General features: G+C 50.1%; 1 protein-coding gene across 1 annotated transcript; it reads left to right on the top strand.

The window, feature by feature from the left end:
- Positions 1 to 318: 318 nt before the first annotated feature.
- Positions 319 to 6,899, top strand: DENR (density regulated re-initiation and release factor). Its single transcript, XM_032947331.2, has 8 exons — positions 319 to 529; positions 2,278 to 2,467; positions 3,486 to 3,505; positions 3,649 to 3,733; positions 4,250 to 4,381; positions 4,483 to 4,599; positions 5,342 to 5,481; positions 6,433 to 6,899. Exons 2-8 carry the CDS (start codon positions 2,401 to 2,403, stop codon positions 6,475 to 6,477), a joined length of 606 nt encoding a protein of 201 aa, XP_032803222.2. The 5' UTR covers positions 319 to 529; positions 2,278 to 2,400; the 3' UTR covers positions 6,478 to 6,899.
- Positions 6,900 to 13,233: the final 6,334 nt, after the last annotated feature.

Here is a 13,233-nt window from a genome sequence, read left to right as displayed (position 1 = left end):
TCTTCTGTGAAAAAAGAGCTTTATAGCTAATCGGATTCCTCATAAATATTCTGATATAACCACCAAAGCGTCACTCTGCAACGCTATTACACCCTTAAGCTCGCACAATCTATGGAAACATGTCTAACAACCGAGAATCTACTACTAATATTATAATCATCATCATCGGGTTGTGATTGCGCGTTCCTCTCTATAAAGAATAAAATGTTAAAATAAACGTTTCGTGGGGCCACCCTTTCCCCGTACAGGCACCACGCGCGCCGCGGCCACCACAACGCCGCGGGCGGGGTCCTCGCGGCGGCGATGGGGGAGGGGGGGAGTGGGGGTCATAGGTCAGCGTGACGCGTGCGGACGGAGCGCCGTGCCGACTCTGCTTGAACTTGGTGCGATCGAAGCGGCGAGCGGAGAACAATCGCGAGGTCCACGGCGTTACACGAACGAGCGGCGGCGGCCAGTAAACATCTTGAGCCCAGGGGGCCACTTCAGGGGAGGCTTTCAGCAACTTGGAATCGACGGCGATTTGGCAAAGGTGAGGGCAACGCGTGGTGGTGGTGGACGAGGAGGAGGCCTCAAACTCGGCGGCGTTTCGTTTACCACCCCGAACGACTTAATAGAGAGCTAAACCACAGTACACAATAAACATTTGCACGGTGGTTGTGAAGAGGGTCGTCATTTAACGGGGACGTCGCAAGGTTGAATGGGGGGTGGGGAGGCTCGGAGCGGGCCCCAGACGAGAGCCGCGCGACTCACGTGGGCGCGGGTTGCTCGTTCCGGCCACACGGGCTCCTACCACACTCGCTATCTCTCTCATATACACACACACGCACGCGCGCGTGTCATGTACAAGGGTCGTTGCCCGAAACGTCCGTTTTATGTTTATGTACACTTATTGACGGAGCGTGTTGAGTTTTTTTTCCTTCCTGTGATGATTTTTGTGTTTTTTTGCCACCACTTTCAACGCGGCAAGTGACGGAGTAGTTTCATTGCAGTCATTTAAATCGCCCACGCCAGCGAGCGATTCAATGTGGGACATTACTCACATTAATTTGGGTTTTTTTGTTGCCAAGAAGCTCGTGGGTCTGTGGGGTGTCTTAACGGGTGTGGTTTGGTTCGCATTGGAAGGCCGCACGTAATCCACGACCTCTGTGCAGTTTTAATTTAGAATTGCATCTGTAGTGATATTCATTTAAATCACAACGTTAGTATACAGTATTAGTGATCGTTGAGGTTTTTTTTGTTTCTCGTATTCACGACAGTGATGAGATTTGTGTGTTTTATTTAACGCAGGCGAGAGTGGGTGCCTGAATGGCGTGGCATTTGTTTTATTTGTGTCTCGCTATGGAATAACTTAGCACGGGGCACGTCACGCAATGTCCATCGTGGCTGGCCGTTATCATCCATCATCGCAGTGCTGTAATAAAGTAAAATGACATTCTGTGTTAAAGCTTTGCCGTCTGCTGCAAGGTGGACATTAACGACGTCATACGAATGCGTCCGTGCATTATGCACCACCGTCGGTCTCGTGGCGCAAGCAAGAGCGGTGTGGAACAAATGTTTGCTCATGTCTCGGTTGAAAAACTCTACATTAAATAAAACGTGGTCTCACCCGGTTAACGTTAAGTGGCGTTGTACAGTACTACATATTGTCCTTCAGATGTACTGGCCTCGGTCATAAGAAAGTGGAATTTCCTCCCCCCCTCCCTCCCAAATTGGCTCAGGATCGCCAAGTGAGGTGAAAACCTCCACGCCCTCAAGCAGCACGGCGCGCTCCTGCTAGTGTCCTTGCATCAACTCACCCTCCACTCTGTTGGCTACATTGTGGGAATTTAAGAATCGATTCCTGTTCCTATAAGTGCCCTCAGTCTCGGCTGTACTGTCTGATTTGGACGGTCTGCGGTTCTACTGTCTGCTTTGTACGTGTAGTATAGTATTATATTTCCTCTAAAACTCAGTGTGGCTCATTCCAAACAGTACCGCAATTGTTCAGTCGGAAATTTTTTTTTCGTGCAATTAAGATTACGTGCCTGTATCTCGAGCGTGTGAATCAGTTTACATCGATACACCACGCATTGTACTGTTGACTGCTGGATAAATATCTACCCAAGCCGTCACCATCTCTCACGGCATCGCGATGCATCAGTCCATGTCCATCTAGCCACCTTCGCGCGATACCATGCCATTGATCCATCCATTTGGCTGCTGCTCCGTCAAAGTCTCGACCGCCGGACCTAAACGTCCCATTGCCTTCGGATTTTAAATGTCACTTTTACTCACCAGGGGGCGCCCACTTTGAGCTCGGCTCACAAATCGCACCGACCCCAGACCACCGCGCCTCGCCCCAACGCTGGGGCAGGAGCAGAGAGTCGAGACCAAGCGTGCGTCTCACCTTCCCAGCCGAAGATGTCCGGAACCACAGAACCCGCCAAGGCCAATGTCTCCTACCCCATGAAGGTTCTCTACTGCGGAGGTACGTGGACCCAGGGCTACGGTGCAGTAGCGTAGCGTGATTTAAAGTGTAAACGTTATCGACCATTTGTGTGTTTTTTTTCTATTCTAGCAACTGCAGTCATGTGCTTCTCCACGTTTATTCCCACGTTTTGGATTTTCTGGGGCAGAGTGGTGGCGCAGTGGTTTGTGTACTGCGGTATGAGTCCAGTGACGTGACTTTGATTCCCAACCACGGCTGAGGTTAGAGGCGAGTGGAATCTGAACCGACAACTCGTACCGGTTGACCAGCGCCGTAAAACGTGGTCATGGCATGAGGGAAGCCTTCATTCAGCATTGAATTAGCAAAAGGCGGACAGTTTCATTTATATGGGGTGGTGCCATTGTCCCGGCAGTAGTGGGTTCACCGCTTTGTTGCACAGAGTCACGTTTTGAATCTGACAGGCCGCCCTGGCTAATGCTGCTGGTATATTGACCGTGAAATAGCCATCCTTAGCTTCAGAGTGAACATTAAAGATCCCCTGATGTAATTTGAAACAAAGTAGGCCATTGTGTGCCGGCGTCGAAATTTGCCAAATTTTAACGACTCTAAAATTACATAACTGGGAAGAACAGCAATTGTCACCTCGACTGCGTAAACTTTGCATGACCCTCCTGTGTCTTGAGACTCGGTGAGGTCTTTTTTCTGGGTAAACAAGCGTAATTAAAAATAATTGATCTTTTTCACATTTGCCAATTGATAGATATTTGCAGTGCGCTTTTACATCTGGGCGGGAGAGATTGTCAAACTGTGAGAGTAAAACTGTGGAGCGTACAGTTTATAGGAATTTACTTTTTGGAAACCCGCATGGCTTAAACTCATGTATGTATGTTGAACTCATTTCGCATTGTATGCAGCCAACCGTGCTAATCAGAGGTGCGCAGGCTGCAATTTTAAGTACACTCTTGTATTTTCGTTATAAAAGAAAAGTGGTAATAGTAACAGTTGATGTTTGGGTGTGATGTGATCTAATCACATTTTGAATGTGTTCTCTTTGCAGAATGTTCCTTACCAATCGAGGTAGGCATTTGTTATCTTTTCATCTTGTTGTAAATACCACTGTAAACGTGTTGAACGCACTTTATAATTGGTTGGATTTTTTGTAAAATAACTGTGAAAAGTAATGCCATAGCATAATTGCGTTGTCCCGTTTTGATTTGCAGTACTGCGAATACATGCCACAATATACCAAATGTAAGCAGTGGTGGGAGAGAAATTTTCCAGATGAGTTTGCAAAGCTCAACCTGGGTGAGTTTCACACGGAGCGTTAATATCCAGTGGCACCACTAACGTCCCATGAGTGTTACTTTGGAAACAAAACATGCTCGTGTCATACCCCTTGCACGCTCGTCACATTTACAACATGATTGCACCTCACATGTTTCTGATCTCTATTCATCATCAGCCATGATCAATCCACTGCTAGATGAATGCTCTCCACAAGCCGCCGCCATTTCTCACAATCCTTTTATAATCCACCCAGCAACCTGCACACAAGCTGATTTTGATGTCGTTATTTTTGAGCGTCGTAAAATACCCGCGTGCTCCTAATAAGTGTCCATTCCATTTTTTACACATCCGTCAAAAGCGGCGTGTACCACCTGTAGTAATCGCTGTCACAGCAATTTTTAAGTCCACCTGGATGAGTTGACCGATGCCACTTGCCAAATTAAATGAAAAACTGTTGGAAGAGATGCTGCCACGTCGCCATTGATACGGAGGTAACGGTGTCTTTCTGCTCATGGGTGTTGTGGCGATCGGTAGGGTCCACTCCAATGACATATGAAGGTGGAAGTCGGGGAGGAGGAGGAGGAGGAGGCGGAGGTGGGGAAGTGGGCGGAGGAGAGACACAGGAGGGTGTCATCGAGGAGGATGAGAAAAAGAGGCAAAAACGAGGTTCGTGTCGATCGTACGAAGTGCGGACTTTAAAATGTAACGTTGGCACTGAATACTCTTCCACAAAATGTGCTGCAAAATGACCATTTGGGTTTCAACAGGTGGAAAAGGGCAGATTAAGCAGAAAAAGAAGACCGTCCCACAGAAAATAACAATTGCAAAAATCCCGCGCGCCAAAAAGAAGTACGTCACAAGAGTGTGCGGCCTTGCAACGTTCGGTGAGTGCCCACGTGCCTGTGTGTCACTATAGCAGCCTCTTAAAATAATTTGTACGACTTTTATGTATTGCCGCTGCACTTCTGCAGCAACATTCACAGCAATGTTCTGCTATTAAGTGTCTCTTAAAAGCCCCCCCCTCTTCATTTGCCCTTCGAGTGACAGTGAGCTTGGTTTTGCACCTCAGTCACGGGTCATTTATGTCCTTGAAATATTGTGCACGTTATAAATTGCCTTGTAAATATTCTAACTCGCAAGAATAAATATAGTGTCCTTCAGGAAAGCATGACTGAGTGTCAAAGTATTTTTATTCAGAAGTGTCCTGCATTGGGGTGTTTGGCCGATTCTTTTTCAAAGTCACCGTTTATTGAATAATGTTGCGTGGCCAACCGTTAACTTAACAGGCATTATTGGACCTCCTTTGCCAGTACCAAAATATAAGAATAGGTTTTTCCCAATTTTTCTGGAAACAAAACTGAAACCTTTTTACAAGGCATCATGTCTGCATTAACCACACAACTTGTGGTCGGAATGCAAACAAAAAACAAACTCTGATAAAATATTGGCATTGTCCTTGAAACTGATTGGTCCACATCAGAGACAACTTTCTTTTGAGCCTCGTCTCAAACGGTGCTAGACCAGAGGACGCCAAAAGGCATTGCCTGAGCTGCGTGATTTCTGGTATCGTATGAAGCTTTTGGGCGTGGTGCGGTTTCCTCACTCGGCGTGCCGCGGTGTCGACAGACATCGAGCTGAAGGAGGCGCAGAAGCTGTTTGCGCAACGCTTCTCGTGCGGTGCGTCCGTGACGGCCGAGGATGAGATCACCATCCAGGGCGACGTCACCGACAGCATCATGGACGTCATTCAGGAAAAGTGGTCCGAGGTGTGTGTCGTAACGCAGTGATAGGGAAGAGGAGAAAAGCGTTCCCTTGCCGGAAGCCAGGCAGGACTGTGGGAACACCTTTGGCGGGGTGGGGGGGGGCTACAACATTTCCAGGCACTTACTCTTTGGTTCTCTCGGTAAAGTCACGTAGGTATAAAATAAATCACGATGTTTTGGGCGCAACACAAGCGTCCTTCATCAGAAACGTTGTGTTGCGCCTGAAACGTCGTGATTTATTTTATACCTACGTGACTTTACCGAGAGAACCAAAGAGTATGTGCCGCTCCAGCGCTGTCCTCGAGACAGTCTCGTCCCTTCACCCGATGAAGGCCACTTGTGTTGTGGCCGAAACGTCGTGAGAATTTAATTGTGTTATTTTATTTTATTAATTTATTATTTTATTCTCATTCTACGTGACTTTACGGAAAGAACCAAAGAAGATGAATCCTTGCAGTCACGAAAGCTTTAAATCGAAACCTTTCGTGGTTGTCCAATAATAACGCGTGAAAGAATGCGTGTGTCAACCGGACATGAAAAAAGGTCCTTGCAGCGACCAGGAGTGACTGGTTGCGCTGACTACAGAAAGTGTGTTGTTGGCAGGTGGGAGGTATTCCCTCCTAGTACTCGTTTAATGCAGCTTAGAAGGCAGTGAGTGTGGGGAGGCCTTCATCCAGCTAGTGGATAGAACATGGCTGCTGTGGATGATGATAGTAATGAGTGCCCTTTTATATTTGTCTTTTTACAAAAGAGAAAATTAACCACATGCAGACGGTTGTCATTTTTTTGGTAAGTCTTCAATTTGTAACTTGTGAGACGTGTAACGACCTTTAAGTAACGTTTCAACAGGGAAGTTTGGTAAGCATTGATAGGCGGACCGTGGTACGTTGCGAGCACAGGGACCTGAGAAACATTTTGCTTAATCAAACGGTCGCCCTTTGTCTCTATCTGCAGGTGGACGATGACAGCATAGAAGATCTGGGAGAGGTGAAGCGGTAACAGCGTTGGCATTCAAACCCGGACTAACCCCCTCCTTACATCGTAACCAACAAGAAATAAGACTGTACCCGTGCCCACACTACTGTCTAGGAGCGCATAGCGGAGACCACGTGGGTATGCACGGAACACACGGGGCCGTACGCAAATTAGACGCAGAAGGTGTATAACCCGCATCGTTGTCAACGTGACTTTAGAGTTGAGTTTTCTGGAAATCTGTAACTATTGTCGAGCAACTAAAAATAAAGTAATAATGACATCTGCTACGAGACGGGTTTCCTTTTCTGTGTTTGAAAAAGAAAGTACCCCAAACTTATTCTGAATTATGTTGCCAATTTTATTTGACTTTGCATGTTTGTTTATTTTGCAAAAGTCCGTTTATGCTTTGGAATTGTGCAAAACAATAAATGACTTTCTCAACACGGGGCTTGATGTCGGCATAGTAATTTTGCATAATTAGCACGTTGCATCATTTTCATTGTACCTTTTATCAACGGTAAATATATTGTCCAAGTGAGAGCCTATTACGAGACCAGGGCTGAATTTTATCCAAGTCTGAGCCAATCGCCCAGGAAATAATTCTATATTTAAGGATACCACACCCAGTCCAGAGCTGCAGTCAAAACACCTCAAGTGATGGAGGAGCTTCCTCACAGTCACTTAACACACCTGCGACCACGTGCGAGGAGATGCGGCGGGAGCGACTTGGACACCTTGATGCCGACATCGGCGTGGGCATCGAGGAGAGTGAACAACTCTCCACAGGGGCAATCCGCACGGTTGGACCACATGGAAAACTGAACAGACTTCGCACCCAAGTTGGCAGATCGAGATCCAACCTGGCCACGTGGCACTAATCAACAAAGCCAGAGATGTGACAATAGGCAGACCATGCAACCCACATCTCTTGTTCTGTCTACTGCTCGAGGAAGGCCCCCCTGCACTTTGCAAAAACATTTGACTTTGATGGACAGACGAAAAGAAAAAGAGCACAGTATACTTCTCACTTTGGTTGTGGCTACTGGTCACGTGCCTAGTCTACCAGTGCCCCACAACATTTTATATAGAACATGTAAAAAATGGTACCTTTGACTAAATACTACAATTATAAAGGGTCACAATTATCTGTAAATCCCACATCTTAAAATTTCACTGACATGCCTCTACAGATTGCAAGGCACAAATAGCCAAGACCGCACAATAACTCATCAGTGAGACCTTGTAAAGAAAAGTGAAGATAATCAGCGCGTCTCGGACGTGTCTAATTGAGACACTGGAATTACGACACCCAATGTAGATTTCCTCTGCGTCGTGCGAGCCTATCCAATGCCCGCGGGAGAGCGAAACCCGGCACAAAGGTGACCTGAGCCATGAATTTTTTAAAGGCGTCCGCAGGCACACAATCTAGCGATAGCCTTCCACCTTATCACTAATGCAGGAGGCTGGCTATGTGTCGCTCGTTACACGACTGGGAATCTGGGATCGGGATGTCATACAACAAGGAACGGCGCCGGCGCAGTAAACACGTCTCCCGCCCGCACGCCCGGAGGTTTGGGCACCTTGGGGGACGACGCTCGGCTCCTCGCTGCCCGTCCGATGCTGTGCTCGATGCCTCTCGCTTCCCCACGCAGAGGAGTTGAACTCAGATGGCCACCACTGCCTGGAGGTGAGGGGGGAGTGGTCGTCCTCGCTTTGGCTTCGCGCACGCACGGGCAACCGAGGTGTGAGGTAGGCAGGGCAATTCGTGGGAAAGGGACCGGGCCTTGGCTGCACAGTCAACTCGGATGGGTTCGACGCTCGGGGGCGGGGGGAATGCGTGCGGTGTTGACCGTTCGGGATGTCGCGCCTGTTTGCGAAGAGGTGGTTGAAGTAGTGATGTCAAGAGTGGAAAATAAGTTACGGCTAATTTAGACTTGGTGGTCCCCTCGTGCAACGCGTTCGGCTGCAAGTCCGCAAACATTAAAAAAGGTGAGCCGATTAAAAGGAAATGTTTCATTTCTTTTTTGTGTTCCATTTTTTTTTAAATCTTAAAAAAGCAGCAATGTTTCACGGTGAGACCACTCCGATTGACAAAATCCTCAGCTCTTGACTCACGGGCTAGCTGAGGTTTACACAAAGAAAAAAAAACACCACAGCATACCTGTCCGCCGCTAATTTGGCAAATTGCAGACAAGGGTGGGGGGGGGGGGAGTTTCTCAATTGGAGCCAACACCCCTTTCGCCCATTGTGCCCCGCGCCCGCCGATGAGATCAACAGCGGAGCTGTCACCGGGCGGGCGGGCGAACGTCAGAACGTGACGTGGGGAGCCGCGCGTTCTCTGCACGTCAAACAATGTGAAAACTCAATCGGTTCAATTCATCCGGTTGGCTCTATATGCGTCAATTGACCCCACGCTGTTTCTCGCCGAGCGTTACTCGCTGACGAAGATCGCGTTAACCTTCTCTCGTAATGGGATCGCCGAAAAGGATTTGACGTTCCCGCTTTAATCACCGAAAATGTACGTCCTGTGTGGCCTTTGACCGACAGCATTTTGGGAATGGTGACCGCGCTACGCACATCACTAACATGCATGCGTACGCACTTATACGTACGCAAGGTGAATTGTTGCTGGTTTTGTTGAAAGGTTTCATGGCTTTATTACGTTACGATTACCTGATGTCAATAATTATTAGGGCAGCTGATAATGGTTTTGACCAGCTGATCTCTTTCATAACAAAAGCAGCCGGCTTAAACAATTAATATTTTTGATTTGTCTCCACCAACAGAAAAAAAATCCACGCAATTTTTAAATTACATTTTAACGGGAGACGCCTCTTTCATAATATAATGTTTATTTGGGAAAACATCCTTGAATCTCAATACTTTTTTCAATCGTGTCCTGGGACCAGCGGTTCCTTATTCATGAGGGCCTTTGTGTGTAGCAGGTAACGAGAGAGTACCTGGAGCAAGTCTCGGCCTACAAGGGAATGACACTCGCAATGCTGTCTTAGCTCTATCGTCACATCAGCTACATCGCAACCCAAAGCGGCTGCAAACTGTAGGGTTGCACACCACCCTGCCGTGATCAAGGCGCCACCCAAGCTGGACATTGAGTGACCTGATAATGAAAGTTCTAACGACGCTCTGGAAGGGAAACGTAAATAAAAATGTAGAAAATTGTCACGCAAATATAGCCGGTTCTATGTTTTTCAAATGGAACACGACATTTAAAACATTTTTGTAGCCGGCCCACCAAAATAGGGGGGACATTTGCTTTTTTCACCTAGGCGCACAAAAGTCTGTATTTATGATAACGCATAAAAAAAACCCCATCAGATTTTAAAATATTAAAATCAAAAGTATGTACTTGGACCCCCCCCCCCCCCAAAAGCATTTTTCTGGGGCAACAATGTTTTAATGTTGTTTTAATCTAAGCCCATGAGGGAGGTTGAGAAGTGTGCCTAAACCAAACATGACATCAGGCCATCGATGGTCTCATTGTTGCAGACACCCCGTGACACGAGCGGTTATAAAGGCAGCAAAGTGCACCGCTAGTTCAAAGCGGTAAGCATGCTTCACAATTTCCTTACGGTCAAATGAGAACATCCCCACAAGATAATCTCGACATGAAAATGTATCCTAATGTACGTTTATATATTAACTGGGAGACCCAAAGTAAATTAAGCGCGTTGCAGAGTGACTCGTTGTACAGAGTGACTCGTTGTACAGAGTGACTCGTTGTGTGGAGTGACTCGTTGTACAGAGTGACTCGTTGTACAGAGTGACTCGTTGTACAGAGTGACTCGTTGTGTGGAGTGACTCGTTGTACAGAGTGACTCGTTGTACAGTGACTCGTTGTACAGAGTGACTCGTTGTGTGGAGTGACTCGTTGTACAGAGTGACTCGTTGTATGGAGTGACTTGTACAGAGTGACTCGTTGTATGGAGTGACTCGTTGTACAGAGTGACTCGTATGGAGTGGCTCGTTGTACAGAGTGACTCGTTGTACAGAGTGACTTGTTGTACAGAGTGACTCGTTGTATGGAGTGACTTGTTGTACAGAGTGACTCGTTGTACAGAGTGACTCGTTGTACAGTGACTCGTTGTATGGAGTGACTTGTTGTATGGAGTGACTCGTTGTGTGGAGTGACTTGTTGTACAGTGACTCGTTGTGTGGAGTGACTCGTTGTACAGAGTGACTCGTTGTGTGGAGTGACTCGTTGTACAGAGTGACTCGTTGTGTGGAGTGACTCGTTGTACAGAGTGACTTGTTGTACAGAGTGACTCGTTGTGTGGAGTGACTCGTTGTACAGAGTGACTCATTGTGTGGAGTGACTCGTTGTACAGAGTGACTTGTACAGAGTGACTCGTTGTACAGAGTGACTCGTTGTACAGAGTGACTCGTATGGAGTGACTCGTTGTACAGAGTGACTCGTTGTGTGGAGTGACTCGTTGTACAGAGTGACTCGTATGGAGTGACTCGTTGTACAGAGTGACTCGTATGGAGTGACTCGTTGTGTGGAGTGACTTGTTGTACAGAGTGACTCGTTGTACAGAGTGACTCGTATGGAGTGACTCGTTGTATGGAGTGACTTGTTGTATGGAGTGACTCGTATGGAGTGACTCGTTGTACAGAGTGACTCGTTGTGTGGAGTGACTCGTTGTGTGGAGTGACTCGTTTCCACGCATTGCTGCCCTGCTCCTCCCCAGCACCAGGTGACGCCACTTGTGGCACCCGCACCGCTCCCGCCGTGCCCGCCGTGCCCACCGCTGCCGCCGTGCCCACCGTGCCCACCGCTGCCACCGTGGTCACCGTGCCCACCGTGCCCACCGTGCCCACTGCTCCCGCCGTGCCCACCGTGCCCGCCGTGCCATGGGGCCCCTCCTGACGCTGGCGCCGCCGCTGCTGCTGGCCGCGATTGCCCTGGCGGTGCGCTGGTGCCCGCCGCACTGTTCATGCTTCAGGAGGACCTCCGAGGTCTTCTGCGACAGTGCCAACCTCACGTCCGTGCCGTCGGCGCTGCCCGCGCACACGGTGCGCCTCTCCCTGGAGCGCAACGCCATCGCCAGCCACAACCTCGACCTCAGGTGCTTCGCGTGGCTGCGGAGCCTCCATGTGGGCAGCAACGGGCTGACGGCGTTCCCGCGGGGCCTTCCGCCGTCCCTGACCAGCGTCGACGCGAAAGGCAACAATCTGACTTCGCTCGGCAGGGACACCTTCGCCGGACTCAAGTCGCTGAGGACTCTGGACTTAGAGGGGAACCAGATTGCGTTGGTGGACGACCAGGCGTTCTCGGACCTGCGGGGGCTGCAGGACTTGAACCTCCGTGGGAACCAGCTGAGAAGCGTCCCTGCCAACCTTCCGCCGTCGCTTGTCAAGATCGATCTGTCAAGGAACAATATTGTCCAGCTGACTGCTGCTGTCTTCTGGGGCTTACTCAACCTCGCGTCTCTCATCCTGAGTGACAATGCTGTCCAGCGACTCCCTGAGAGGACTTTTGACCATTTGACCAGCCTGTCCCGAATCTCGCTCGAAGACAACCCCTGGGCGTGCGACTGTGCCATCGTCTACCTCTACCAGTGGCTGTGGGACACGAGAAAGAAGAATCGGGTTGTGTGCGACAGCCCTCAAAGGTTAAGGCTGAGGGCCCTCCTAACACTGTCCCTCGGTGACATCTGCCCAGTAGACAGGCCGCCCAACGATGATGCCACAAGTACGCTCTCCACGCACACCACTGCGCTCTCTCCCACCAAAATCTACGAGCGCTTCCACGTGGACGCAGTACGAGACTCAACCGGGCTCTTCGTGAATACTCCACCGTTGTCTACGACGATTTTCCAAAGCATCGAAGGTATTCCCGCGCACGGCTACTTACCGCAAAACCGTGCCTCTGCAGAGACAGACGCGCAGCAGTTGCACCGATCGCGGTCGGGGCGAGAGTTTCCACAGAATAGCCTGATGCCATCCATGGGGCTCTGTTCGCCAAGCCCTGCCGCCCAGCAATCCATGCAATGGTCACCTTCCCCGCCCTCCCCGCAGGAGGTGACCTTCACCTGGCACAGGGGGCCTCCATCCACGGACGTCGCCGACTCGCGTCACCACGTCCAGCCCGTGCCTCCCATCCCGGAGATGGGACGTGCGTGCGACGGTACCAGGAAGGGTGCCCGGTGCTTTTCTCTGAAGAGCAACCTCAGCGACGGGGAGGAGGATGAGCGGGATGACGGGTCCCGCTCCACGACCGCTGGGGCCCCAAGGCCCTCGCTGTTGCAGCAGCAGCAGCAGCAGCCGTGGAGCTCCGATTGCGGTGCAAGCTGCAGCAGCAGCAGCGCCGTCTCGCAACCTCTTTCGTTTACGTGGGGAACCGCCGAGGGCCCCCTGGGGCCCACGCGGACGCCGTACGCGGTCGCCCACGGGGAGCCCAGCTCAGCCTCGGCAGGTGGAACGCAAGCGGCGGTGGCCGAGGCCACGCCGGCTTGGAGGGCCACAGGGACGCCCGGGGGAGGCCTCTCCCTCCAAGGCGGTCATTCGGCTCGGCAGACGAGGACGATAGTCATCATGGTGCTGGTTGTGCTGCTGGTGGGCGCGCTGGCCGTGCTCTGCTGGAGGCTGGTGCTGTGGCCTTGTTTCGTGAGACCCACTGCAGCTGCAGCAGGGAGGGGACCCCGAGGCCGAGTGTTCCCCATGGAAGCCTGGGTGGACAGATAGCTGCAGGCACCACCTGGCCAACTGCCGTGTGCATTGCCTATGTACGCATTTAACATTGCGCAGTGTGCTTCGACG

Source organism: Petromyzon marinus, chromosome 5 (genome assembly GCF_048934315.1).
Source record: "Petromyzon marinus isolate PM22_M1 ecotype Great Lakes invasive population chromosome 5, UKy_Petmar_22M1.pri1.0, whole genome shotgun sequence".
Lineage (NCBI taxonomy): Eukaryota > Metazoa > Chordata > Hyperoartia > Petromyzontiformes > Petromyzontidae > Petromyzon > Petromyzon marinus.
The sequence above is the reverse complement of the archived record's forward strand: the minus strand, read 5'-3'. Positions and strand labels throughout refer to the sequence as shown.